Below are 25516 nucleotides of genomic sequence, written 5' to 3'. Positions count from 1 at the left end.
TGACAGCTCCTGCAGATGTCAGAGAGTTCAAAATGGTGTTTAATGCAGGGCTCAGTCAGGGCCCTGTGCTCAGGGTACAGCAGGGATGGGGCCAGTTCAGGAGGGTTTGGGGTTAATCCCATTGGGCTGGGGGAATGGCCTGGGCTGCTCTGCTGTGAAATTCCACACTGTCATGTTCTCTGGCCGCTGGAATCTGTGAGCTGGGCATCTCTGAGCTGGCTCCAGTCACTGCCCGGAGCAACAAAGTAGTTTGTCAGCTGTGATTAACCCAAATTAAACCTGAATTTATTAACCCCAGCAGGCTCCACCCTGGCTGTGCTGTGACCAGGCACCCCGTGCAGGCTCCAGCTCCTTCCTTTCCTCAGTTTATGTTAGAACAGTGAAAAGAAATCTCCTTTGGAGGTGCCTCTGGACACAAAGCTGGGCTGGGAATCACAACAGGAACCATCAGCCACGTCCTTGCTCATCCCCCTGCTGCTGTTCCTGCTTCTGCTCAGGGCAACTTCCCTCTAACGGGGCCTGGGCTTTCCCAGGGTGGGGGGAGATGGGGCTGCAGCCTCCAGCAGGATTTGGGGGGACACTGCCACGGCTGGGAGCTCGGAGCACTTCCCGTCAGTGGTCGTGAGATTTGGTGGAACCCGTTTCCTGAGCTGTCACCACTGGCCCAAAGTTCTGGGGCAGCCAAACTGCAGCACTGGCCCAGCTCTGGCTGCTCTGGGCACTGCCACATCCCAGGGGGGTTGTAAAATTCACATTACAATTAGTTGAGGGGAAATGAATTTAGGTTAGATACAAGGAAGGAATTGTTCCCTGGGAGGGTGGGGAGCTCCTGGATCCCTGGCAGTGCCCAAGGCCAGGCTGGATGGGGCTTGGAGCAGCCTGGGGCAGTGGAAGGTGTCCCTGGGACAGGGGAAGGTGACCCTGGGACAGTGGAAGGTGTCCCTGGGACAGGGCAAGGTGTCCTTGGCATGGCAGGAGTGGCACTGGATGAGCTTTGAGTCCCTCCCAGCCCAGCCTGTTTCATGGCTCCAAGATCCCTTGGTGCTCACCCCTCAGACTTCCATGGCCTTTTCTCTCTCATTTCTCCCTCATTTCATCCCCATTTGGCTTTTACCCCTGTAAAAACCCCAAAATCAGCCGCAGGGACACATCAGCAACCAACAGGAAAAACCCAAGCCCCCGGTGCCATCAGAGGATGCCCCAGGACAGGCACAGATGTCACCCTGAGCTCAGCCCTGAGCAGGAGGTTCCCTGGAGGCCGGAGCTGGGCTGTTCCTCCTGGGGGCAGCTCTCAGAGCCCCAGGAGGACACCCAGAGCTCCTGACACCACTTCCTCAAATGCCCCGAGCGACGCGTGGGGAGCGGCCCCGGGCTGGGCTGAGGGTCCCCATCAGCCAGGACAGGGGACAAGGAGGGGACCACAGCGGCCATCACCTGAGAGCATCGCTGGGGAGGCCGGAGCTGGGCAGGAAAGCGAGGCAGGAAAGGACTTTTATGGGGTTTTGCACGGCTGCTCTCAGAAGCAGGAAGCTCGCTGCCAAATCAACCCTCGTTGAGTTACTGCTGCCTTTTGGGGGGATCCCCACGGGACCATCTCCTAAGCAAACTCACCTCGAGGGACAAAAACAAAAAAAAAGACCTTCCTGATCCAAAATGTCCCTCAAGCTGCCACGGAACTGGGATTTCAACCTGAAGACGGACGCTTCAAAAATAGGTACCGTGACTATTCCTTTGTGCCCTCCGGGGCTGCGTCAGGGGCTGTGGCCAAGGCCAGCTGAGATTTTGGCCCTGGCCCCCAAGTGCCACTTTTGACAGAGAACAGATGAATTGCAGATGATTTGCAAGGAGTGGTTGGCAGAGTTGTCAGTGAGGGATGTTTTTGGGAGCAGGGGAACAGGGCTGCTGCCCCCCAAATCCGGGTTTGGGAGGATTTAAACCTCCCAGGCTCACTCTGGTGGCACCAGCCCTGCAGGAGGTGAGGCTCAGGCTCAGGGATGGTGGCATGGCCCAGTTTGGAGAAAAGAACGCGGCCCTGGCTCAGTGTCCCAGCCCCTCTGACATCAGTGGTTTCCTCTCCGGGCTGCCCAGGGCTTTGGCACAGCCTCACCCTGGCATTCCCTGACCCCGCTCCCAGCCCTGCAGGGCTCTCACCCGCCCCGGGAGCCTTCTCCAGCACAGAAACCACCAGGGAACACCTCTGGGAAGGAGTGCAGACCCCTGTGTGTGCTCCCAGGGCAAAACCCCAGGGCCTGTGGCTGGCTCCAGCAGCCAGGGAGGGGGTTTAGGGGGATGCTGTGGCCAGGCAGAGCCCAGCCTCGTTCCCTGAGGCCATCTCTGCTCCTGGCACTGGTGCCAAAACCCGGCCAGGGCCCACGCTGGGGCAGGGTTTGTCCCTGGGCAGAGGCTGGACACAGCTGGGCTCTGCTCTGCTCTCCCTTCCTGGGCAGGGTTGGCCTGGGCTGGATTTTCCTGCAAAGGCAACTTGGATTTCTGCCTGGAGCCACTTGTACCTGAACCATTCTTTGCACACAAAGCTCCAAACGAAGGGATGGAAGCCCCAAATGCAGGGTGAGACCTCAGATGGGCCAGAAACTCGAGCTGGGCAGAGGCTCAGTGCCATTCCCACACTCTGGGGAGAAATCCCCACGGAATTATCACAGAAGTGTCCTGGACTCTTGCACTGCTCACTCCTAGGTTAATTAATATTTTTTATCCAGAGGCTGTGGAGCAGTGGGTGAAGTCAGAAAAAATCAGCAGCTCAGAAAAAACAGGCCAGGGAAGACACCCAAGGGTGCTGGGGAGCAGAGGGTGGAGATGGGCTTGAACTTGTGTTGAGGAATTGCTGTTCTTCAAGAAAATCTGCTCGTGATGAAACCCCTGGTGCTTTCTGCAGCTTCCAGCTGGTGGATGGACGTGGGTTTGTGCGTGGGAGTTTGTGAGTTAGTGTGTTTGTGAGTTTGTGTGTTTGTGAGTTTGTGTGTTTGTATTTGTGAGTGTGTGTTTGTGAGTTAGTGTGTTTGTGAGTTAGTGTGTTTGTATTTTTGAGTGTGTGTTTGTGAGTTAGTGTGTTTGTGAGTTTGTTTGTGTGTTTGTATTTGTGTGTGTGTTTGTGTGTCTGTGTGTGTGCACTGTCTCCAGAGCTGCTCTGCCTTCATTTGCAGACATGTCAAGTCACGTTTGCAGATGTTTGCAGTATTTCCAGATTTGTCACTGTCCCCCGCTGGCTGCTCGTGGCCTGAGGACACTTCCCCTGCTCAGCCCCAGCTCTGGCCGTGGCACAGGCAGCATTTGGACACCCCAGAGCTCTTTATTTCAATGAAACACAAATTCCCTTCTCTTTCTGGGTTTTTTTTTCATTGCAAATCCCAGGGCAGGAGCAGGGGGGTGCCAGGGGGGCTCTGCCCAGGACAAGGACAAGGAGCCAGCGTTGGCACCTTGGTGCCCCCTCTGCCCTTTGTTGGCTTTGGGGAGAGGACAGACATCACTCCCTGCAGCGGGAGGAGTGAGGATGTTGTGGAGGAAATGCCCAACCCCGAAGGCCGTTGGTGCAGGAAACGCTTTGGGGGCACCACCAAAGCTCCTGGTGGCTCCTTCCTGAGAGCAGCTGCAGGGATGTGCTGGAAAAGGAGGTGCTCCAAGGGAACACCGGGCTGTCCCAGGGCAAAACCGTGACCTGCAGAGCCTTCGGGTCACTCTGCCGTCCCTGCTGCCCTGGGCAGGGCGTACAAACCGCTCGGTGCCGTTAGACCCCGAGCAGCCCACCGCAGAGAGCAGCGCCCATGACTTCGTTCTCACTGCGAGACAATCGCTCCCACGCAGGGAAAAGGAAGCGCGCGCTGGCACACGGCTGCAGCCACTTCCTTCGGCACTGGGGCCGGTTCTCTCGGCAGCTGAGCCTCTCCCCGCGTCCCCGTGTCCCCACAGCTAGTGTCCCTGTGTCCCCATACCCTGGTGTCCTTCTGTCCCCATTCCTCATGTCCCTGTGTCCCCATAGCCAGTGTCCCTGTGTCCCCATACCCTGGTGTCCTTCTGTCCCCATTCCTCATGTCCCTGTGTCCCCATAGCCAGTGTCCCTGTGTCCCCAGACCTGGTGTTCCTCTGTCCCCAGACCTGGTGTCCCTGTGTCCCCATACCCTGGTGTCCTTCTGTCCCCACTCCCCGTGTCCCTGTGTCCCCACACTGCGTCTCTCTTACCCTACACCCTGTGGTGTCCCCACTCCCTGAGTCCCTCTGTCCCCCCATCCCCGGTGTCCCCGTGTCCCCACACGGTGCCCGTGTCCCCACACACACAGTGTCCCCACACGATGTCACCTGATGTCCCCACAGGCCGCTCCCGCAGCGTGCTGGCCGCAGAGCCCCCTCAGGCCTCACACACATGGTGTCCCTGTGTCCCCACACACACAGTGTCCCCACACACACGGTGTCCCCACACACACAGTGTCCCATGTCCCGCAGGCCGCTCCCGCAGCGTGCTGGCCACAGAGCCCCTGCAGGCCCCACACACACAGTGTCCCCACACACACAGTGTCCCCGTGTCCCCACACACACAGTGTCCCCACACACACGGTGTCCCCACACACACAGTGTCCCCGTGTCCCCACACACACAGTGTCCCCACACACACGGTGTCCCCACACACACGGTGTCCCCACACAGTGTCCCATGTCCCACAGGCCGCTCCCGCAGCGTGCTGGCCGCAGAGCCCCCTCAGGCCTCACACACACAGTGTCCCCGTGTCCCCACACACACAGTGTCCCCACACACACAGTGTCCCCTGATGTCCCTGCAGGCCGCTCCCGCAGCGTGCTGGCCGCAGAGCCCCCGCAGGCCCCACACACACAGTGTCCCCACACACACGGTGTCCCTGTGTCCCCACACGATGTCCCCATGTCCCCACAGGCCGCTCCCGCAGCGTGCTGGCCGCAGGCTCCCCTCAGGCCCCACACACACAGTGTCCTGTGTCCCCTGTCCCCACACACACAGTGTCCCCTGATGTCCCCACAGGCCGCTCCCGCAGCGTGCTGGCCGCAGAGCCCCCTCAGGCCTCACACACACAGTGTCCCCACACACACGGTGTCCCCTGTCCCCACAGGCCGCTCCCGCAGCGTGCTGGCCGCAGAGCCCCCGCAGGCCCCACACACACGGTGTCCCCACACACACAGTGTCCCCGTGTCCCCACACACACAGTGTCCCCACACACACGGTGTCCCCACACAGTGTCCCCTGTCCCCACAGGCCGCTCCCGCAGCGTGCTGGCCGCAGAGCCCCCGCAGGCCTCACACACACAGTGTCCCCACACGGTGTCCTGTGTCCCCTGTCCCCACACGATGTCCCCTGTCCCACAGGCCGCTCCCGCAGCGTGCTGGCCGCAGAGCCCCCGCAGGCCTCACACACACGGTGTCCCCTGTCCCCACACGATGTCCCCTGTCCCACAGGCCGCTCCCGCAGCGTGCTGGCCGCAGAGCCCCCGCAGGCCTCACACACACAGTGTCCCCACACACACAGTGTCCCTGTGTCCCCATGTCCCCGCAGGCCGCTCCCGCAGCGTGCTGGCCGCAGAGCCCCCTCAGGCCCCACACACACGGTGTCCCCTGTCCCCACACGATGTCCCCTGTCCCCACAGGCCGCTCCCGCAGCGTGCTGGCCGCAGAGCCCCCTCAGGCCGGCCCGGCCTGTCCCCGCGGCCCACAGCGGCCGCTGCAGCGCGGCTGGCTGAAGAAGCAGCGCTCCATCGTCAAGAACTGGCAGCTGCGCTTCTTCGTGCTCCGCGGACAGCAGCTGCTCTACTACAAGGACGAGGAGGACGGCAAGCCGCAGGTGGGGCAGCCGGGGCTCCCCTGTGGGGAGATTTGGGGTGCGGATGAGGAGAAGTTTGGGGCCGGTTTCGAGGTGTGAAATCACCCCGAGATCTCCGGAAAGGAGCTGAGGAGAAAGATGAGGACAGAGGCTTTTTACTAAGGAAACGGAGAATGGCTTGGAGCTCCTAGAGGGATGGTGGGATGTGTGGGATGTGTGGGATGGTGGGATGTGTGCAATGTGTGGGATGGTGGGATTGGTGGGATGTGTGGGATGGTGGGATGTGTGGGATGGTGGGATTGGTGGGGTGTGTGGGATGGTGGGATGTGTGGGATGGTGGGATGTGTGGGATGTGTGGGATGGTGGGATGTGTGGGATGGTGGGATTGGTGGGATGGTGGGATGTGTGGGATGGTGGGATTGGTGGGATGTGTGGGATGTGTGGGATGTGTGGGATGGTGGGATTGGTGGGATGGTGGGATGTGTGGGATGGTGGGATGTGTGGGATGTGTGGGATGTGTGGGATGGTGGGATTGGTGGGATGTGTGGGATGTGTGGGATGGTGGGATTGGTGGGATGTGTGGGATGTTTGGGAAGGAATTCCTGCAGCTGGATGGAATTCCTGCGGCTGGGATGGAATTCCCAGAGCAGCTTTTGGCTGTTCCTGCAGCCCTGGAGTGCCCAAGGCCGGGCTGGATGGGGCTGGGATCAGCCCAGGACAGTCACTGCCCATGGCAGGGGTGGAATAAGAGGATCTTTTCCCATTCTGGAATTCCGTAATTCCATCATTGTTTTGGGATGGGGTTGGGTGTTAAAGGAGTTTTCTGCCTCTGGGCAGCAGCAGAGGGGAAAGGTCCTGACCAGGAATATCAGTGATGGATTTCAGTTCCTCAGGTGCCTGCTCTGGGCTGGCTTCCTCTGAGCCCAACAACTGGGCACTCACTTTTTTTTTACTCACTTATTTTTTTTTTTTTTTACTCTATTTTCACCTTTTTCCTCTGCTCCTCTCCTGCCAGCTTTGGGCTGCCTTTTGGGTTGAAGTGGTGCTGTGTTAAAGGAACATTTCTGCTCAGCAGAAATGGGTTTTTCCCAAATCCATTCTCCTTCACTCCCAACTAGTGCTAAAAGGGCACAAGAACTGACAAGAAAAAAAAATAGGAAAGAGCAAAAGGACCAGTTTTCTCCTTCTGAGAATCACTTAAAAAAAAAAAAAGGCATTTAAGAAGTGGCCCTCATTGCTGGGAAAGTCATTGCGGTGTCCCTGTAGGAATATACCTGCATGAAATGATCTCCTGCAGGGTGCTGGAGGGCAGAGGTGGCACTCAGGGGGTTGCTCTGCTCTGTCCTAGGGCTGCCTGTCCCTCCAGGGCAGCACCATCAAAGTGCCAGCCACTAACCCAGAAGAAGGAGGGAAATTCATCTTCGAGATCGTCCCAGGTGAGGATGCCTCCCTCCTCCTCTCGAGCTTTTGGCCACCCCAAACCATCCCCTCTTTGCCCTGTCCTTGTGTCCCACTCCTTTCCAAGGCTCCCAGAGCACCGTTCCGTGGCAAAATGAATTTTTTGCCCTCAATATCCCCACCCCAGGGCTGGGCCCAGGGTGAGGAGAAGCTCTGCCAAGCTGCAGCTGCAGCAGTTTCTGTTCCTTCCTTGCAGCTCTCAAAGTGGGAAACGCCAAGGCTCCTCTTCCCCTGCAGGCAGCGGGACTTTCACGGGGGAAATCCGGAGGCAGAAGGGTTTAGCTGAGAAAACAGCAGGGATGTGTCTTTTCTCCTGGCTCAAGGTGTTGTTTTTTGCAGGGGTGGCCGGAGAGCAGAGCCGGGCAGCGCAGGACTCCTGCGTGCTCATGGCCAGTTCCCAGGCAGAGATGGAGGAGTGGGTGAAATCCATCCAGAGGGCGCTGGGCTCGGCCTCGGGAGGTAAAAAGGGGAGCAGGGGAGATCTCCCACTGTCCTGGGGCCTGCAGCACTTCTGGGTGGAGGTTTGGCTCAGAAATCCCTGGAAAACAGGGCTCTAAGGTGTCCCCTGTGACTCCCCTGGGAGCTGCTGCAAACAGGGGCAGTGCTGAGGAGAGCCGAGCCTGGATGAACATTTCTGGGCTGGCTTCATCTCCTTCTGTCAGCCTCCTCGTGGGCTTTTGGAGCCCGAAGATGTCCTGGAGAGCAGCTCCCATTCAGGGACAAAGCCTTGAAAAAAACAAAGGTTGTATTTCACCTGATGATCTCCCGGCTTTGCTTTTCCTCTGCCTTTTCTTGCTCAGCCCGTCCTTTTCTGCCTCCATTTGCTCTCCACACACCTTCACCCTCCTCACACTCAGCCATGGACCTGTGCCACGGCCTCACCACCCTCCCAGCTGGGAATTCCTTCCCAAAATCCCATCTGAATCTCTCTTCCTTCAGCTTAAAGCCGTTCCCTGTGTCCTGCACCTCCACCCTTTGTCCCCAGTCTCTCTCCAGCTCTCCTGGAGCCCCTCAGGCTCTGGAAGGGGCTCTGAGCTCTCTCTGGAGCTTTCCTTTCCCCAGGCTGGATGCTCCCAGCTCTCCCAGCCTGTTTTTCCTCTGCATCGCTGAGTTTTTGTGCCTCCAAACCGAAGCAGGCTGTGCCCTGGGGGAGGCAGCATCACCCAGCTGAAAGGAGCATGGAGACAGGAATTCTCAGGGCATTGTCCCAGCTGCCTCTAAGATTTAATAACGGCTCTGCCTCTGATCCTTTTTAAACTTAGGAGGCTGTCGGTCTCTTGCAGCTAAATTAAGTGACTTTATGTGAAAGAAAATATAAATTTATAGCAGCACAGAGGACAGCAGAGAGTCAGTGAGTATGGAGCTGCATTTTACGTAATACACTGGTTAGCAGATCCCAAAACTCCCCAAAGTTGAGATTTTTTGCTTCAGTGTAAACTGGGGCAAGATGAGCTTGTAGAGGAAGCCCTGCATGGGGGAGGTTTTGGCCAGAGCCCAGCTGGGAGCAGCCCCACGGCCCAGCTCCTGTGAACTTGTTGCACATCAAGAAGCAGAATAGCTGCTGCAGGGTGTGAAGAGAACAGCAAAAGCATCTCCAAAGTCTCGGTGTGGTTTTGCAGAGTTGGCTGCTGCCACTCCCACAGCCCCGGGGAGGTGTCCCCAGAGCAAGAAATCTGCAGTGAAACAACCAATTCAGCATCAGCTACCAAAGCAGAGAGGCAAAAAAAAAAAAAAAAAAAAAAAGAGATTTACGTGCACAGTGACAGGTTTATGGTCATTATTTCAAAGTGTGAGCAAGTGACAAATGGAAACGAAGTTCAGAGTGATTTACTAACACAGTGCAGAATGTGGGAAATAGAAAAACTGAGGGGTGAGGCTTGCTGCCGAGCTCTGAGCCGTGCCCTGTCCCCAGCCGTGTTCGGGCAGCAGCTGGCAGAGACCATGGCCTACGAGCAGAACCTGGGCCAGCAGCAGGTGCCCATCCTGGTGCAGAAATGCTCCGAGTTCATCCGGGAGCACGGCGTGGGAGAGGAGGGAATCTTCCGCCTGCCCGGCCAGGACAACCTGGTCAGACAGCTCCGGGACGCCTTCGACGCCGGGGAGAGACCCTCCTTCGACAGGTAACCCCAGATCCCCCCTCTGCCAGCCCGAAATTCCGGGGAAAACAGCCAGTCCCCCCCCAGAGCCCAGCAGTGGCCAGCAGGAAAGCTGAACCCTCCAGAAGGGCTGGAGGACCGGAGAGGATTCAGCAAGAAAGCACAAAACCAGAGTGAGAGGGTGCTGAGATTCCTGGAGATAAAGAAAAGCACGTGGCAGGATTGATGGGGAGTGTTAGGAAGCTGCTGCTGCAGTGCACACACCCAGGGTTGCCCAGTGGAGGGTATTGGTAAGCCCCTAAAAACACAGCTCTGAAAAATGTGTACATGCAGGCTGGTAGAAATAGTACAATTTTTACAATTTTACGACCCCAACCAAGCCTAAAAGTAACTGACCTGGGGGGTTTTTGCTTGAAGTTCATAAGAGTTTAGCAACTTCAAGGTAGGTCAGACTAGAGGCCCGTGATCTTGACAGTGTCCCCTTTGACAGGATGTAAATACAAGGGCTGCAAAGCTGCAAACATCTGTCCTGGCAGAACATCCCCAGTAATTGCTGCTGCTCTGGAATCCCGGGGAGGCTCTGCCAGCTCCGCACTGGGGAGGCAGCCTGAGCAGGGGGGGTCTGCATGTGGACCCCTGGGAGCCCAGCACGGGCTTTGCTTGGAATGGGAGATGGCAGAAGGGTTTTGGGAGATGGGAGAAAAGTTTTGTGTGGAATGGGAGATGGGAGAAAGGTTTTACTTGGAATGGGAGATGGGAGAAGGGTTTTGTGTGGAATGGAAGATAGGAGAGGGGCTTTCTGTGGAATGGGAGATGGGAGAGGGGCTTTGTGTGGAATGGGAGATGGGAGAAGGGTTTTGCTCTCTTTGCCTTGGTTCTCTGCCCATTTGAAGGCAGTGACAAGAGCCAGGGTGTTGCTCCAGAACTGCAGCTCCCACTCGTTAAAGAAGGTGGCTCCGTAGGTGTCCAGTGGGTGAAGAAAAGCCATTTTTAGGTTCACAAAACAGAGCAGGGAGGTGGAGGCAGTCCCTGTGTCGTGCCAGGGCCAGCTGCTGTTGGCTTTGGCTGCTGCAGTGCCCAAAGCTGTGCCCAAAGCTGTGTCAGGGTGCTGGAGCAGCCAGCACGGGCACTGCCTGCCAGGATCCAGGATGTCCAAGGGAAGGGCACCTGGGTGAAGCTGAGGCTGTGACTTTGTGCTTGCCCAAAACTCAGCTTTGGGAGGAGGCAGGAGCCCTCTAAGTGAATTTCCTGCTACCCCAGTGCAGCCCAGGTGTGGACACTGGGACCTGCCACCCTCAAGGTGGGGGATAATCCCCACCAAACCTTCATTTCCCTGGCTGTGGATCCCCCCAGGCTGCTCTGGCCTCCTGTTTCCACCTCTGTGTGTCTCCACAGCTGCTCCCAGGGCTCAGGCAGAGGCAGGTTTGAGTCTCCCTTTGCCCTTTGCAGCAATACTGATGTGCACACCGTGGCCTCCCTGTTGAAGCTGTACCTGCGGGAGCTCCCGGAGCCCGTGGTGCCCTGGCTGCAGTATGAGGAGTTCCTGCTCTGTGGGCAGGCTCTGGAAGCTGATGAGACCAAGGTAGAGGTGCTTTTGTTTCCTTCCTCCTGGCCTTAAAATCGGTGCCAGGGCACGTTGTGAGCTGGAGGTGCCAAGGGCAGTATCGGCCACTGAGCTTTGGAATGTGGGGAGGGGGAAAAAAATTAAAAAGAAAGGCTCCCTCTAAAGCCAGGGGGGTTTCCCAACTTGGCCACGTGGGTTTGTGAGTTTTAAAGCTTAAATTTCTGCTTCTCCTCGGGGTTCAAAATGTGCTGTAGCTGCCCCTCCTTGCTGAGCCCTGCAGGACCTCTCCGTGCCCCAAAGAGAAATGTGACTCCAAGGGGAGTTACAAATGCCAGGAGAATCAGAGTCGTGGGTTAACTGAGTTTGGACAAGATCCCCGAGATCATCAACCACCCCCAGGGTCACCACTGACCCCGTCCCCAAGTGCCACCACACGTGTTGGGGACACTCCCAAGGATGGGGACTCCCCACTGCCCTGGTGGAGTGTCCAGGGGGAGACCCCACACAGGCATGACTGGAGTGACCCAGAGCTGGTTTGGGTCCATCCGTGTCTGTGAATCCTCCTGGAGCTGTTTTTCACCATTTAGGGCCACCAGGAGCTCCTGAAGCAGCTGTCCCTCCTCCCCAGAGACAACTACAACCTCCTCAGCTACATCTGCAGGTCAGTGCTCTGCTCCAGGCACGGGCAGCTCAGGTGCAGTGCTGGGGAGCAGAAATGTCCTCCCAGAGGAGGATTCCTCCAGGCAGAGCCTTCTTAAACTGCTTTGGTTCCCTTGGAGGCTTTTGTAGAGGAGGATTTCAGCCCCTGGGGTAACCCCCTCACAGTGTCTGTGTGAATCACACCCTCAAACTCACTTATAAATCCCTGAGAATTAAAACCAGGTCTAGTTTTCCTAGACACAATCCTTATGTGCCAAAACTTCAGGGTTTCACCCAGCCTGGGTGGTTTTTCTCTGGCTGAAGATTGGATGAGGTGACTCCCTTCCTTTCTGATTTGTTCCTAAGGTGGTTAAAAGTCCTCACATGGTGGTTTTTATTCTGGGCCCACTAAGACTCAGCTCTAGTTCACTTCTAAGGCCAAGTGTTTCTGTCCTTGTGACTGAAAGGAAGAGCTGGGAGGATGAATCAGGATGGGTTTTTTTCACCAGTGAGGCTTTTTGCAATCTTCCACCTCTGATGTGAAATATTTGCTCTGCAATCCTGGCAGGTTTCTCTACGAAATACAACTGAACTCCAGCATCAACAAGATGAGTGTGGATAACCTGGCCACAGTGATTGGAGTGAACCTCATCAGGCCCAGGATAGAGGACCCTGCAACCATCATGAGAGGTACAAGGGACTCCTGGAATAACTGGCAGAGGAACACCTGGCATGCTGAAATCCTGAGCTGCATCATCCACAGCCTTGAAATTAAAGATTTTCTGTGGTGGATCTGAAGGGAAGGCAGAAATGTGCCTGGGCACAGTGGGTCCAGCAGGGCAGAGTCAGGCCATGTCTTTGTTGGGCTGTAAAGGTGTTTGTGGTGATAAAACCCCTCAGGAATTACACTGCGTGTTCCCTTCATGGAGTTCAGCACATTCAGCAGTTTGGTGAGGTCATTTTTGTGCTGCTTAGAGCAGGAAGGTGTAAAATCCTTCCTGGGGGAGCAGAGAAAACTCAAAGAAATGCAGGAACTCATTTACTTTTCACTCACTACATTTACTTTGCTTTATGATCCTGCTCATTGTTCTCTGTTCCATCTCCATTTTAGACAGCAGAAAGACCAAGCAGAAACCCCCAGTGGTGTGAGGGATGCTGTGGCACTGGGTTTGCCCCTGACAATCTCTAATTCCTCCAGGCACCCCCCGGGTCCAGAAGGTGATGACTGTGATGATCAGTGACCACGAAAAGCTCTTTCCCCCGTCCAAGGATGTGCCTCCCTCCCCACCTGCCCAAAAAGCTGAGAAGAAAGGGCCTGTCCCTCGCAGCTCTGTGGGCTGGGGAGCTGCAGAGGAGCGCACAGCACCCAGAGTCTCCCCCCAGATGGTAAGGATTCATCCCCAGGGGAACAATCAAACCCACGTTAATTAAGTGTGTGCTTAATTGCGGCAGGCTCTGGCAGGGCAGCGAGTCATAAAAGCACTTGCTATTTATAGGTTCAAAAAGCTCTATCTGTCAGCCCTGGAATATTTACATCAGAAAAAATAACGTAGATAAACTTTCCACTTTCCTGTGGAAAATCTGGGGAATGTGAAAACTCCCAAAGCTTTTTGGCTGAGCACATGAAACCTTTTCAGCTCAGGCTGGTGAAGGGAAAACACTGAGGATTAAAGGCTTTTTTCCGGAGGAATCTCTGCAAAAAAATTGCTAAATGGGGTGCAATTCAAAATGGTTTTTTCACGGAAAGGTGTGGCCGTTCCTCCAGCACGTTCAGGTGTGCTCTTTGTCAACCCTGCAGTGCCAGCAGTGGCTGTGGTTCCTCTGCCCCAGGGCTCTCCCAAAGCTGTGCTCTGTTTTCCAGAGAGATCACCCCAATTCCAGCAGTGCCCCTGGTCCAGCTGCCACCTCGAGCATCCCTGGGGAGGACACCGAGGCCACAGACGCATCGGGAGCGTGGAAAACAGAGCCAAGGAAAAGAACTCAGACTTTACCCACGAAGAAATCCTTCCTGGCGGCTCCTGGGGAGAAGGGCACCAAGGAGAAGAACAACGTCCTGGCCAGTGACTTTTGGAAAAGCAGCACACGCCCCGTGGCCTCTGAGGGACACAAGAGAACGTTGTCTCATGATCTTTTTAAGCTGCTCGACCTCCACAGGGCTTCAGCCTGTGACAGCGTCCCCCCATCGCAGGCAGAGAGCGGGGAGGGCAGCGGCTCCAGCCCCAGCCCTGCCAGCAGCATCTCCGAGAAGGAATTCCTGCCCTGCCCCAGTCCCAGCCACGAGCCAAAGGAGCCAGCCAGTGCCACCAGCAGCCCTGAGCAGGAGAGCAAGGAGTTCCTGCAAAACACGGTCCTCAGGCTGGAGAAGGAGATGGAGGCGCAGAGGATTGACTACGAGGAGCAGATCAGAAGGTAAACTGCAGGCAGCTGCAGAGTGGGAAACGTGCAGCTCGTGTTGTGGCAGCAAACACTGCTCAGATTGCTTCCCAGCAGTGCTGTGCAGTGTGTGATAGCAGTGATTGATGATAAAGCACAGGATTTGGCAGGCTGTCTGAAATCAATGTGCTGCAGTGCACGAGCTGTGCTCTCAGCACCGTGGGTGATGTGTTGTTACAGCATCAATACTCCACAGCTCTCATCACATCGTTCAATGGCCCTGAAGTGTTTCTGCCTTCCTTTGCACTGTCATAATTCCTGTTATTGCTGTGACAATGGGCCCTCAGACTCTTCAGATTTCACCATTGGCTGTCTCCATCAGCCCCACATATTGTTATTTTATTGTGATTGTTATCCCATTATCAATACACATAATCACATTTATTGATTCATTGCATCCAGTTATGTGAGCACTGAAAGGTTCAGGGCAGCTCCTCTGTTTTACTGCTTAATGGCCCTGAGGTCAGACTGCCTGAGAGCCAAATGATTTCCCAGCCCTTTTCCAATCCAATCCAGTCCAATCCAATCCAATCCAATCCAGTCCAATCCAATCCAATCCCAGTCCAATCCAATCCAATCCAATCCAATCCAATCCAATCCAATCCAATCCAATCCCAGTCCAATCCAATCCAGTCCAATCCAACCCAACCCAATCCTTTCATGCTCTGTTTCCGTTTGCAGTCTCCAGAAGGACAACTATGAAGCCTGGGCCAAAGTGGTGAGGCTGAGCCAGGACATGGAGCAGGAGAAGAAGAGGTGTGGGGAGCTGGAGCTGAGGCTGAGGAACGCGGAGCGCTCGCGGGAGGAGCTGGAGAGGAAAACCAAGATGCTGGAGGAGGAGATAAAAACCTTAACTCAACCCACGAGTAAAACTGCTGCCAAAAGCAACTAGGAGGAGACACCCAGCTTTTCACAGGCCCCAAATGCAGCTGTGCCAGGGCACGGGAATTGCAGGCTCAGAGCCAGGGACTTGTATTGTCCAGTGTCCTGCTCCTGCCCACAGGCCACAGGGAGGAAGGAGACCAGAGCTTAGAGGCTGGTTCATGCTCAGAACCAGAAAGTTTCAAGAATATCCTTTAGCTTTTTTTTATGGGTATGTTTATTTCAACTCTTCTTTCAGCTGCTTGGGTTACCTGGAGAACAGGCCAACACTTCCTGCTGCTCAGTCAGAATTGCACTCAGAAGTTTGGGTTATGGACACATTGTGCCTTCACAGAAAGAAACCAGAAGTGTCCCTCGTCCAGCTGCCTGTCTCCTTGCTGGAAATACCCACGGGCAAAACATCCCTGGATCTGGGCAGGCAGAGGAGCCCCAGGACCTGGGGAGGCACAGCTCTGGGGTGGTGGAGGTGCCACATCAATGGTTTGTGCTCTCCTGGGGCAGGACGAGAGTCTGAGATCTCCTGCAGCATCACCTGCTGTGCTGTGCTGTGCCAGCCCCCACCACAGCCCTGGGCAGAAAATCCCACTGTCACACAAACCTCTGCAGTTCAGGGGCTGTTCAGTTTGAGTCAGTGTCCCCCAGAGCCAGGTGCTCCTGAACCCAGCCCAGCTGGAGAGCACCTCCACACACCTGTACCTGCAGCTCTTTGTGCAGGGGGAGGCCATCAGCACCTCCAGCACGGGGATTTCGTGTCTTCCCTGATGGCCAGACCTCAAAGGATGACCAATCTGAACTGATTTACTGCCCCTGCTTTGGTGTTTCATTGTTTCTGAGGTGCAGAACAGGATTTCCTCAACCAGCTTGTGGAGCCCTGGGTTCGCACCCCAACGAGGATGTTGGGTCTCTCCCCATGAGTGCAAAGACCCCCTGGACCCAGAGGTGTCCCCCTGGTTGTTTGTGGCCTTTCTGCTTGTCCCCCAGCCCTGCCTGAGTCCTTCCAGCAGTACCACGGTGCAGCTTTTGGTGGAGGAAAGAACAACAACAGGACTCTGGACAGTTATTTTCTTCTACAGAATACCTTTCATTTATTTATTTGAGGAGGGGGAGCAGCCCAGCCCTAGAACCTTGATGGGGGACACAAAAACTTTTGTTTTTCTGAGATCTGCAGTTTTCAAGCGGGACCAAGCACGTGCCAGGCGTGGTGAGGGGAATCACAGCTCTGGGTTCTGGCTGCTGAGGACTTGGCTTTGGGGAGGCAAAAGTCCAGCTCCAGGCAGGCTGCAGAGCTGTGTGACAGGGAAAATGAACTGGGGGGAGAAAGGGACACAGGAAAATGTGGGAAAATGTTATTGGAGAATAAAAGTCAGTGTTGGGTGTAAAGCACTTGCTGCTCTCAGTCTTTCTGGGAGTAGGGGGAGCTGTTTTAGCCCTGAAACTGAGCCCAGACTCAGCCTCAGGTGCAGTTTGGTGTTGAACCCACCTTTGCTCAGCTGTGGGTGTAAAGCCTAGGGAAGGAGCAGTTTGTCAAAGCCGAGCTGCATTCAAAAATCCAACCCCTCAACGGCTCATTTGACCTACAGACTGTGACTCCAGGGGTTTTCCTTTGCACAGAGCCCCCAGGGACATCACAGCTCCTCAGTGTCCTGCCCACAGACCCTCACAGCAGGGAATGGACTGTTCCAGAAGCCTGGGTGGGTCTCCTGCACAATCCTGGTGCCCTCCCAAGGACCCACAGCCAAGGTCCTCTGCTCTCCCCCTGAGCACAGGGGTTTAAATCTGACTGAAATGTGTTCAGATCTCAGTTTTGGCGATGGGAAATCTCAGCGAGGACCACGGTGAGGATTGGGCAATGGGCCTGGACCCTCTGCAGCTCCACAGCTCTGCAGAGGGATGGATGTCATGGAGGAGAGCCCCAAGGAGGGCAGGGTGACCCCCAGCAGGCTCAGCCATCCTCCAGTGACACCCAAAGCTCTCCTTCCCTCACCTGCAGGTCCCACACACCACATCCTGAAGTCCCTCTCAGTTTCTTCCTGCTGCAGGTCCAAGTCCCCACCGTGAGTCCTGTGACTTCAGACTGAGAGGTTCCAAAGTGTTTGCCACCATTTCACAGCTGCCAGTCCCCAGCCTTCCCTGTGATTTCAGATGACCTTGGCAGAGCTGCTTCAGTGGTTATTTGAGTTTTTCACCTCTACAAGAAGCTCCTCACCAATCTGAGCGAGGCCCAGGAGTCACCAGGGAGAAATTTCTCTGTAGGGTTCAGGAGCAGCATCGTGAACATCTGGGCTGGAAATGCCACAGGCTCCTTCCTGCAAAGATCAAAAGTGTGAAGAGGCCAATAATTCCTTCACAGCAGACTCTAATGACGTGCAGAGGCTTGGCTGAGGCTCAGAAATCTCCATGATTAGGACAAGTGCACGTTATTTAAAATAAACTGTGCATTCCTCCGCTTCCACTCCGATAGGCCAAACAACCCCGTGGCTGCGAGGAGCAGAGGGACTCCTTTGAAGAAATTCCACCCATTAACATCTGCAGGGTTCACAGAGTCATGTGTGAAACAGAGACTTTCCAATAGAGGTCAGGTGGGCTGGGAATTCCTGAAAGGCTGGAGGAGAGATGTGGGCACCTGGTGGGATGGTGCTGTAAGATAATGAGGATTTCTCTTTTTTTTTTTAAAAAATGAGCTTTTTTCCAGAGACAGAGAGCCATGAACTGCCCATGTCAGACCTGTGAAACTGTGCCCTTTTCATCCCCCAGGGAGTGGGTGTCCTCTCTGCTCAGCCCAGAGCCTGCTCTGGATTTTCTGCACTTGCACATCTTCTGCTGGAGACCCCACAACATGAGATCCCTGCAGACTGGTGCCCAGCCTACATTTCCTCCCTCCCTCTCTTTCTGCAGCCAGGCCATGAAGGTTTTTGGGCTGGGAGCAGCAGAGAATGTCTCCTGTACCCAGAGGGGACATTATAAACTCACGGTGGGGGTTTTGTGACCTTTCAGCTCAGCAGGTTTTGGGCATTGGCTCTGGATCCCCTGGAGATGCTGCTCCTGTCACATAAAAACACAACAGGCTGTCTACCACGGAGAAGAAAGATCCCTTCCAGCCCTGTCCTGTAGGCTTGGAAACCTCCAAAAGGACATTTTTTACTCCTTAACCCTCCTGCTGCACAGTGAGGACACAAGAGCATTACCAAGGTCACGACCCTGAGATCAGACTGAGGATTTTTCTCTCCCTTTGAATGTGACGTGGCTTTCCACATCAGAGCTGCTGAACCCTAGATCCCAACACATCCCAGAGTGTCAAATCATGCAGTGTGGGATGAAAGTAAGGTACCTTTCAGGCCATCCTTTCAGTCCCCTCACTGCATTCTGTGTGCTTGGGCAGAAAGTCTGCTTTGCTCTTCTCAGGTATTTACTGAATAAATTCATTTAGGAATTCACTCGGTCGTATCCAAGGGTGAGAGGCAAGAAAAGAAAACGATCCTTCCCACATTATGGTGTTTGGATCCCAAGCCAGTCACGCTTATTGTGACTTATCCCCCCATATTTATCAAAGTTGTGTTTTTGGCATGATAGGAACTTTCCTTTTTTAGCCTGGCCACTGCACAGAGGAGCACGTTGCTGTGGGAGGCGAGGTGGACGTGTGGGAAGTGTCCAGCCTCCTCTGGCTGAGGAGGCCTTGTCCAGAGCCCAGGAGCAGTGAGAACATGTTGTTCTCCCCAGTGATTCCAGAGGGCTGCAGTCCATCCATCCTTCCTCTCTGTGGGAGCTGCAGGACACCCCCAAACCTGGCAGCTTTTGGGAAGAAAACATCAGGTTGGGTGTACAAACAACTGTTCACTAAGGTGGGGAGGGACAAGTGTCCCAAAGGCTGGCAGCAGTCCCACTGTCCCTTTGTTTGCCTGTCACTGGGATCTACAAACCCACAATGACCTGCAGGGAAGATAACCTGGAAAAAAACCCCATCCTGATAATGCCAGAGAACACGTGGGCAGGAGGAAGCAGCAGGGGCTAAGAGTTGTCCAAAGAAGCTCTTCTTCGGAGAAAATCCTCATTTGTTCCAGCCCCAAAACCCTGAAAATTTAGGAAGAAGAGATGTTCAAGCAGGCCCTGAGTGCTGGTGTGCTGAACGTGGCACAGAGGCTCCAGTCCTTGGCAGATCCATTCTGCCAAAATTTCCCTGAGGATCCCCACGTGGGGCTCCCTTGGAGCAGAGTTCCCCTTTTCTCTGCAAGCCTTTCCTCAGCAGGGGATTGCCATGGAGGAGAGCGCCCAGCCATTAGCTGGGACTTGGATTTTTCAGTAAATGAGGTTTATAAACTCAAATTCAGGGGCAGGGGTTGGGCTGTGAGTTGGGCAGGGCTCCGGGGTGTGCTCAGCCTCGGGGAAACCACAGAGGAGCCCCCAACTGAGCAGAAGGAAACACGCTGTTCTCTGCCTGGCCCATCACGGGAGGAACCTTCACAAAAAAAAGCCCTTTTCACACAGAACCTGTCCCTCAGGTGTCCCTGTGGCCGAGGCCACCGACACTCCTGGTGTCACCAGCGGCCACCAGCGCGCCTTGGGAGAATTTGCTTTCCTGTATAAACCCACGAGGTGCTATTTCAGCCCTCCTCACGCTGTGTCCCCACAACAGGGGCTGGGGACAGGGTTCCTGTAATCTCAGCTGGCCCCAGCTTCTGCTGCATCCAGGGAGAGATTTCCCCCAGCCAGGGGAGACAGGCTTCGACCTCTGGGTAACGAAATGAGGATAAGCCTCGGCCTGGCACCTGCATTCTGAGCATGTGAGAGGTAAATCTTTCCTGTCCCTGGCAGGGCTGCCGTGTTTCCTTCCTGGTCTGCCTGATAAAGCCTGCCTCAGGCTGCCATCCAGCCCGAGAGGCTCCCCTTGAGCTCCACGTGCTCTGGGTGAGAGCCACACTCAACCCCTGGGGCCAGTGGGAGCTTTGAGTCTTTTCAGCGACACCTTCACCCCGTGTGTCCCTTCCTGGAGCTGCAGGGATGGATTTTTGAGCGCTGTCAAGTGTTCCCTTCACACGCATCCCACATTTCTGATGCCACTGGAAGCCTGGTGCTCATCTGAAGTGCTGAGAGCTCTATGGAAATGCCTTTCCAAAAGGAGTCAGGAGGTCAGCCAAGCACCCCAAGGACAGTTGTTCCCAACACAACAGCTATAGACAGCGCAGAGCAGCGAAAGGTCAAAATACCCACTGGAAGCTGGAGTGTTTTCACACCCTGGGAAGGGATGTTTCCACTGGGGGACCAGGAATGTGAAGCTCCCTTGCTGCATCGCCCCTGTCCAGGGTAAGGAAAGCTCTGGGAAGTGTGAAACGGGGATAAATCCCATTTGCAGTTTGCAGGGGACATGGGACACATGTTTAGGGACTCGTTGTCTCCACAGAGCTGGCTCTGTGCCCTTGCTGGCAGGGGAAGGGCATCGGTGTGGGGTCAGGGGTGGCACAGGGGACACAGAGAGGCAGCAGCACATCGAATTGCTGTCAGCCACCCTATCCACTGCTGCTCACCCAGACCCTCAGCCCCACTGGTGATGGCAAACAGGATGGCTTTTAAAAACAAAACTGCAGCTGAGCCTTGGCTCTGTTTGTCAGCTGCTGAGAAACCAGAGGCAGGGAGAGCAGAAAGCTCCCTGACATCCCATCCCAGCCCTGGAGCTTGTCCAGCAGGGCTCAGGCTGATCTTTGCTTCCCCTGCTTCATCTCCCCATCCTCACTGAGCTTTGGGAGCAGAGCAAAGAGCCCTTGGCCCAAGGTCCTGCACCCTGGGCCAGAGCCTGCAGCTGAGTGCTCAGCTCAAGCCAAACTCGTTCCTCTGTCTGTCCCAGTGAAGGTCAGGCCATTGGGGTGGCAGATTTTTGCTTTTCCAAAAGGCACAGAAGTGATGGAGCCTCTGGAAATGTCTGCAGGGCACCTACAAAGCAGAGCCAGACCAAGACCTGGGGTTCCTGAGGTCGCAGTAAATATATTTGTGACAATAACTCCATCACCAGGCTTCACCCTTCCTTTGAGCAGCTTTGGGGCCAGGAGCATTGGCAACGTGGGTGAAGACAGTGGTTTCATCCCCTGGGAAGAACGATGCAGGAGCAGGATGGCCTTGGACAGGAGAGCAGCTGGGAGTGGGCAATTCTTCATTCCCGGAGGTTTTATCGTGCCCCAAGTGGCTCCCAGTCCCCCAGAGGCTGCTGTGTTCCCTTGGGTGCCACCACAGCAAGGCTTGGCCGAGCCAGCTCTGCCCAGAGGGTGACACAGTTGGGTCCTGCAGCTCTGGGGAGCTCACAGAGGGTTTAGCTCACTAAATCCTCTGCCTGCCCTGGAGCTCATTAGTGCTGTGCCCTGAGCAGTGTCAGGGCTGGCGAGGGGCAGCCCTGCCCAGCACGCCCTGCTCTGCTCCCCTGCCATTAACTCCCTGCTCGTTATCTCCAACGCACTAATTAGGGCCCACAGAGGAAGCACAAGACACACAGTCAATATCCTTGGGCCATATTTGCAGCTGGTGTAAATTGTCAATGGGCAGAGAAGAAGAAATCCCAAGGGAAAAGGAGGGAGCTCAGTGAGGAAAGTGGCTGTGGATGAAAGCAGCGGCTTTCCCTGCCAGAATAATGACAAAACTGGTGCAAAGATCCAAGGAATATTTAGGATTTTAGGCTGTGTTTGTGTAACGTTGCTATTTTATGTCTGTCTCAGCAGCAACCAGCTGCTGTAAGTCAAAATAGAATCATTTCAACCCTTTCCAGCCACTGCATCAGCCCGTGGGTCTGCAGTGAGCGTGGGCTCACACTCCTGTGGGTGCCTGTGTTAGTGCATGGGGATTGAGTGCAGGGCACAGTGAGCAAACCTGCTGAAGCCAGCGCCAGGGATTGCAGAAATGGTCCCAGGGCTCCTTTTCCCTATGGTTCATCTGCTCTTCTTCCAGTTCAGCTGGGTCAGAGGTCAGCCTGGAGCCTTCTCTGGGCTGAGCTGGGCGTCTAAAATCAGGGAATAATGGGCTGGATTGTGTTGGAAAGGGCTCAAAGCTCATCCAGTGCCACCCCTGCCTTGGCAGGGACACCTCCCACTGTCCCAGGGACACCTTCTCCTGTCCCAGGGACACTTCTCACTGTCCCAGGGACACCTTCCCCTGTCCCAGGGACACCTTCCCCTGTCCCAGGGACACTTCCCACTGTCCCAGGGACACCTTCCCCTGTCCCAGGGACACTTCCCACTGTCCCAGGGACACCTTCCCCTGTCCCAGGGACACCTTCCCCTGTCCCAGGGACACTTCTCACTGCCCCAGGGACACCTTCCCCTGTCCCAGGGACACTTCCCACTGTCCCAGGGACACTTCTCACTGTCCCAGGGACACTTCCCACTGTCCCAGGGACACTTTCCCCTGTCCCAGGGACACCTTCCACTGCCCCAGGGACACTTCCCACTGTCCCAGGGTCACCTCCCACTGTCCCAGGGACACCTTCCCCTGTCCCAAGGACACCTTCCCCTGTCCCAAGGACAGCTTCCCCTGTCCCAAGTTGCTCCAAGCCCCATCCAGCCTGGCCTTGGGCACTGCCAGGGATCCAGGAGCTCCCCACCCTCCCAGGGAACAATTCCTTCCCTATATCTAACCTAAATTCATTTCCCCTCAACTAATTCTAACGTGAATTTTACAACCCCCCTGAGATGTGGCAGTGCCCAGAGCAGCCAGAGCTGGACCAGTGCTGCAGTTTGGCTGCCCCAGAACTTTGGGCCAGTGCTGACAGCTCAGGAAACGGATTCCACCAAATCTCAGGACCACTGATGGGAACTGCTCTAATCTGTGGCAGATAAGGAGTTGCTACAGCAAAGCCAACATCACCCTGAGCTGCCTGGCAGGCTGGGCTGTTGTTTAGCTGCTGTTGCTAGCCAGCTACTGTACCTGATTGCAGAGACCACCCTGCCTCTAAACCTTCTCACTTAACTCGACACATACATTTTCAACACCATGTGAAGCTCCCAGCCTGGACAGGCTCAGTCACACAGGGCTGAAGGATGGGTTTTTTTGGGAGCTGGAAAGCTGCAGGGAGCATCCCTCAGCCTGAAGTCACCGCAGGCACCAGTGGCAGCAGCTCCTGCAGGATAGTTATGGTAATAGTGAATGAAAAACAACCTGTTGTCTTTGTTGGTCATCACAGAAGACAAAATGTTTGAGATATAGAGCAAGGCAACACCCTTCTGTTCAGGAAGCATTGCTCTGTGTCACGGAAATCCATTCCTCTCATATAATTTCCGTTATTGCAGCTTTGGTGGTTGCTTTATTCCCCTGTTTCCTCTCTTTATTTAAAGAATGCAGTCAACAGAATCCCACTGAACCTGTCCTCAAGGCCAGGGACACCTGGGTGATTCCTGAACCACGCCAGGGCTTAGCCCCAAAACTTTTCCCACCAGGAAAATCCCACTGTTATCCTGCATGGGTCAGTACAGGGGAAAAAACCCACAGAATTTCTCCTTTTTAATGTCAAAGCAGGAGTTTAGAGGACGATAAGGCTCCTATTTGGTGGCTGTTTTCTGCTTTCTGTGGCACAGCACCTCCCTGGCTGTCCTGCAGCCCTGACATGGCCTGGGCAGGAAACACCCAGCTGTGGCCAAATAATACCCCACAATAAAATAATAATACCCCACAATAATACACTCCACATCGGAAACCTCTTTTTCCAAGGGGTGCTGATAAGAATTTCCATTTTTAGTCGAGGGCAAACGAACCATTCAGCCTTTATTTGTCGCTGCTGCACTTGAAGAGGGAGCAGAAGCTAATTTTTTAACTTTTCCTGTAAATAATGCATTAATGAAGACAGATGGGTCAGCAACATAAACAAAAGCTCTATCTCAAGCTGGTTTGTTCTGGTTTTGTTTCCCAATATAGCAAGCAAACCACCACCACCCCCGTTCCCATCCTATTAACAGTGTTTGCACTCCAAATGTCGAACTGGGTTATAAGGAAGTTTAAATTAACACTGGGCTGTAGTTTTTCAAATGTTTGAAGCAGATGTTCAAGTGCCATGAAATCTTCCTGGGTTGTTTTTTTTTTTTTTTTTTTTTTTTTTTTTTTTTTTTTTTTTTTTTTTTTATTTTTTTTTATTTTTTTTTCTCTCCCTAAAATCCCAGTAGATTTCACAGGGCTTTGGCTCAGTGTGTGTCACACAGAATCCTAAATTGCACCTCTCCCATCGTGCTGTGGGTAACTCAGGCACCAAACTGCCTGGGGCTGTCAAAAATCACCTTCCTTTGGTAATTCTGCACTGCTGCAGGCCCTGGTTTGCTTTGCTCTCTGAGCAGGCTCAGAAGGGCAGTGCAGTAATTTTGGGGAGATGAAATCTGGTTTCTGGCAGCTGCTTCAGGTGTTTTTTCCTCAGTGAGCTCAGTTTTGGGGAGGTTCATCTCATGCCTTTAGCTCCAGAGGTGCTGCTCACCTGGAAGGGCTCAGAGACCTTGGAAAGAGATGTGTCCATAATGTTGAGGAAAACACTTTTTTCCCCCGAAATTGGCATTTGGGGACCCCGAAAGGGATGGGCATGAGGCAGCACTGCCAAGGAGAGGGGTGTCCTGCCCTCCTGGCTGAGCAGTTCCCTGAGAGCAGACTCTCAGACCAGCCCAAAGAGCCCAGAGCAGGGAAAACCTCACTGAGCTGTCACATTTGGCACTCAAAAAGTTGGGAATCTGCCTCCTCAGTCAGCTCCCCGGGGCACTGCAGGGTGAGCCTGGGCTCTGGGGTCCCAGCCCAGGGGGGGATAACCCAGGGAGGCTTTGGGGAAGGGATCTATTAAAGGAACTGCAGCCCACGTGCAGAGAGCTCGGAGATACAGATCCTTTAGGGGAGCCTCAGCATTCCAAGTGCTTGGTGGAATCTGGCCTGGGTGCTGAGTGTTGGCTCAGGGGACACGGCTGTCACCATGCCACACAGGCCAGGGAGGGAGGAGGATGTCTTGGAGTTCGTGCTCTCCTGTGAGAGTGGATTTCAGAGCAGCAATCCAAGAGCAAAGCTCTCCCCTCAGCTCCCTCGCTGACCTGTCTCCAGCCTCTCCCTCCCTGGGATCATGGGTTTGCTCCCAGCCCTTTGCCTGTTCCTGCCTGTTCAGCCTGAAAACACTGCCTGGAATTTTATACAGCATCCAGCAAAATAAAAAAAAAAAATCAAAAAAAATTAAAAAAAAAAATTAAAAAAAAAATAATAATAAAAAAAAAGGGCTCCACAGCTGCTCACGATTTCTTGTACGTGTTCAACTAGAAACAGATGAAAACGAAAATCCCACTGATGGTGATGAGACAGGGTTGCTTTAGTTGCTAACAATAACTCAGAGATGGATGCCCATTAAGCCATATTTTCCCCAACCTTTCTAAAATTAAGACTGCATTGAAGATTTTAGTCAAACCTCTGCTAATGTGTTGAGATAAAAAAAGAGATCAGAAATGAAAGGAGAATCCGTGCACACCAGAGTTTAATGTGACAAATAAAGTCTTATAGATACAGAAGTCACAGTACTGATGTGGATGGGTGGATGGAGGGATGGGAGGAGTGCAGAAACAAAGAAAACAAAAACATGCAGTGGAACATTTTTTTTCAGGGACTCCCAGCTTGGCAGCCCTGGCTCTTGTCACACCCTCACCCTGTTATTTGTGAGTGTTGTGTC

General features: G+C 54.5%; 1 protein-coding gene across 1 annotated transcript; it reads left to right on the top strand.

Moving 5' to 3' along the window:
• Positions 1–1339: 1339 nt before the first annotated feature.
• ARHGAP25 (Rho GTPase activating protein 25) lies at positions 1340–18302 on the top strand. Its single transcript, XM_066337337.1, has 11 exons — positions 1340–1714; positions 5624–5817; positions 7145–7232; positions 7594–7713; positions 9167–9374; positions 10800–10932; positions 11502–11575; positions 12122–12243; positions 12752–12939; positions 13415–13962; positions 14668–18302. Exons 1-11 carry the CDS (start codon positions 1654–1656, stop codon positions 14876–14878), a joined length of 1947 nt encoding a protein of 648 aa, XP_066193434.1. The 5' UTR covers positions 1340–1653; the 3' UTR covers positions 14879–18302.
• Positions 18303–25516: the final 7214 nt, after the last annotated feature.

The sequence above is a fragment of the Sylvia atricapilla genome, chromosome 28 (assembly GCF_009819655.1).
Source record: "Sylvia atricapilla isolate bSylAtr1 chromosome 28, bSylAtr1.pri, whole genome shotgun sequence".
NCBI classification, from domain to species: domain Eukaryota; kingdom Metazoa; phylum Chordata; class Aves; order Passeriformes; family Sylviidae; genus Sylvia; species Sylvia atricapilla.
Note: the sequence above shows the minus strand (reverse complement) of the source record. Positions and strands in the feature narration are given on the sequence as shown.

Coding starts and splice junctions, on each gene's coding strand:
- ARHGAP25 (XM_066337337.1), top strand. CDS start 1,654: ATGTCCCTCAAGCTGCCACGGAACTGGGATTTCAACCTGAAGACGGAC. Junction 11,576..12,121: donor CTCCTCAGCTACATCTGCAG/GTCAGTGCTCTG, acceptor CAATCCTGGCAG/GTTTCTCTACGAAATACAAC. Junction 12,244..12,751: donor CCCTGCAACCATCATGAGAG/GTACAAGGGACT, acceptor TAATTCCTCCAG/GCACCCCCCGGGTCCAGAAG.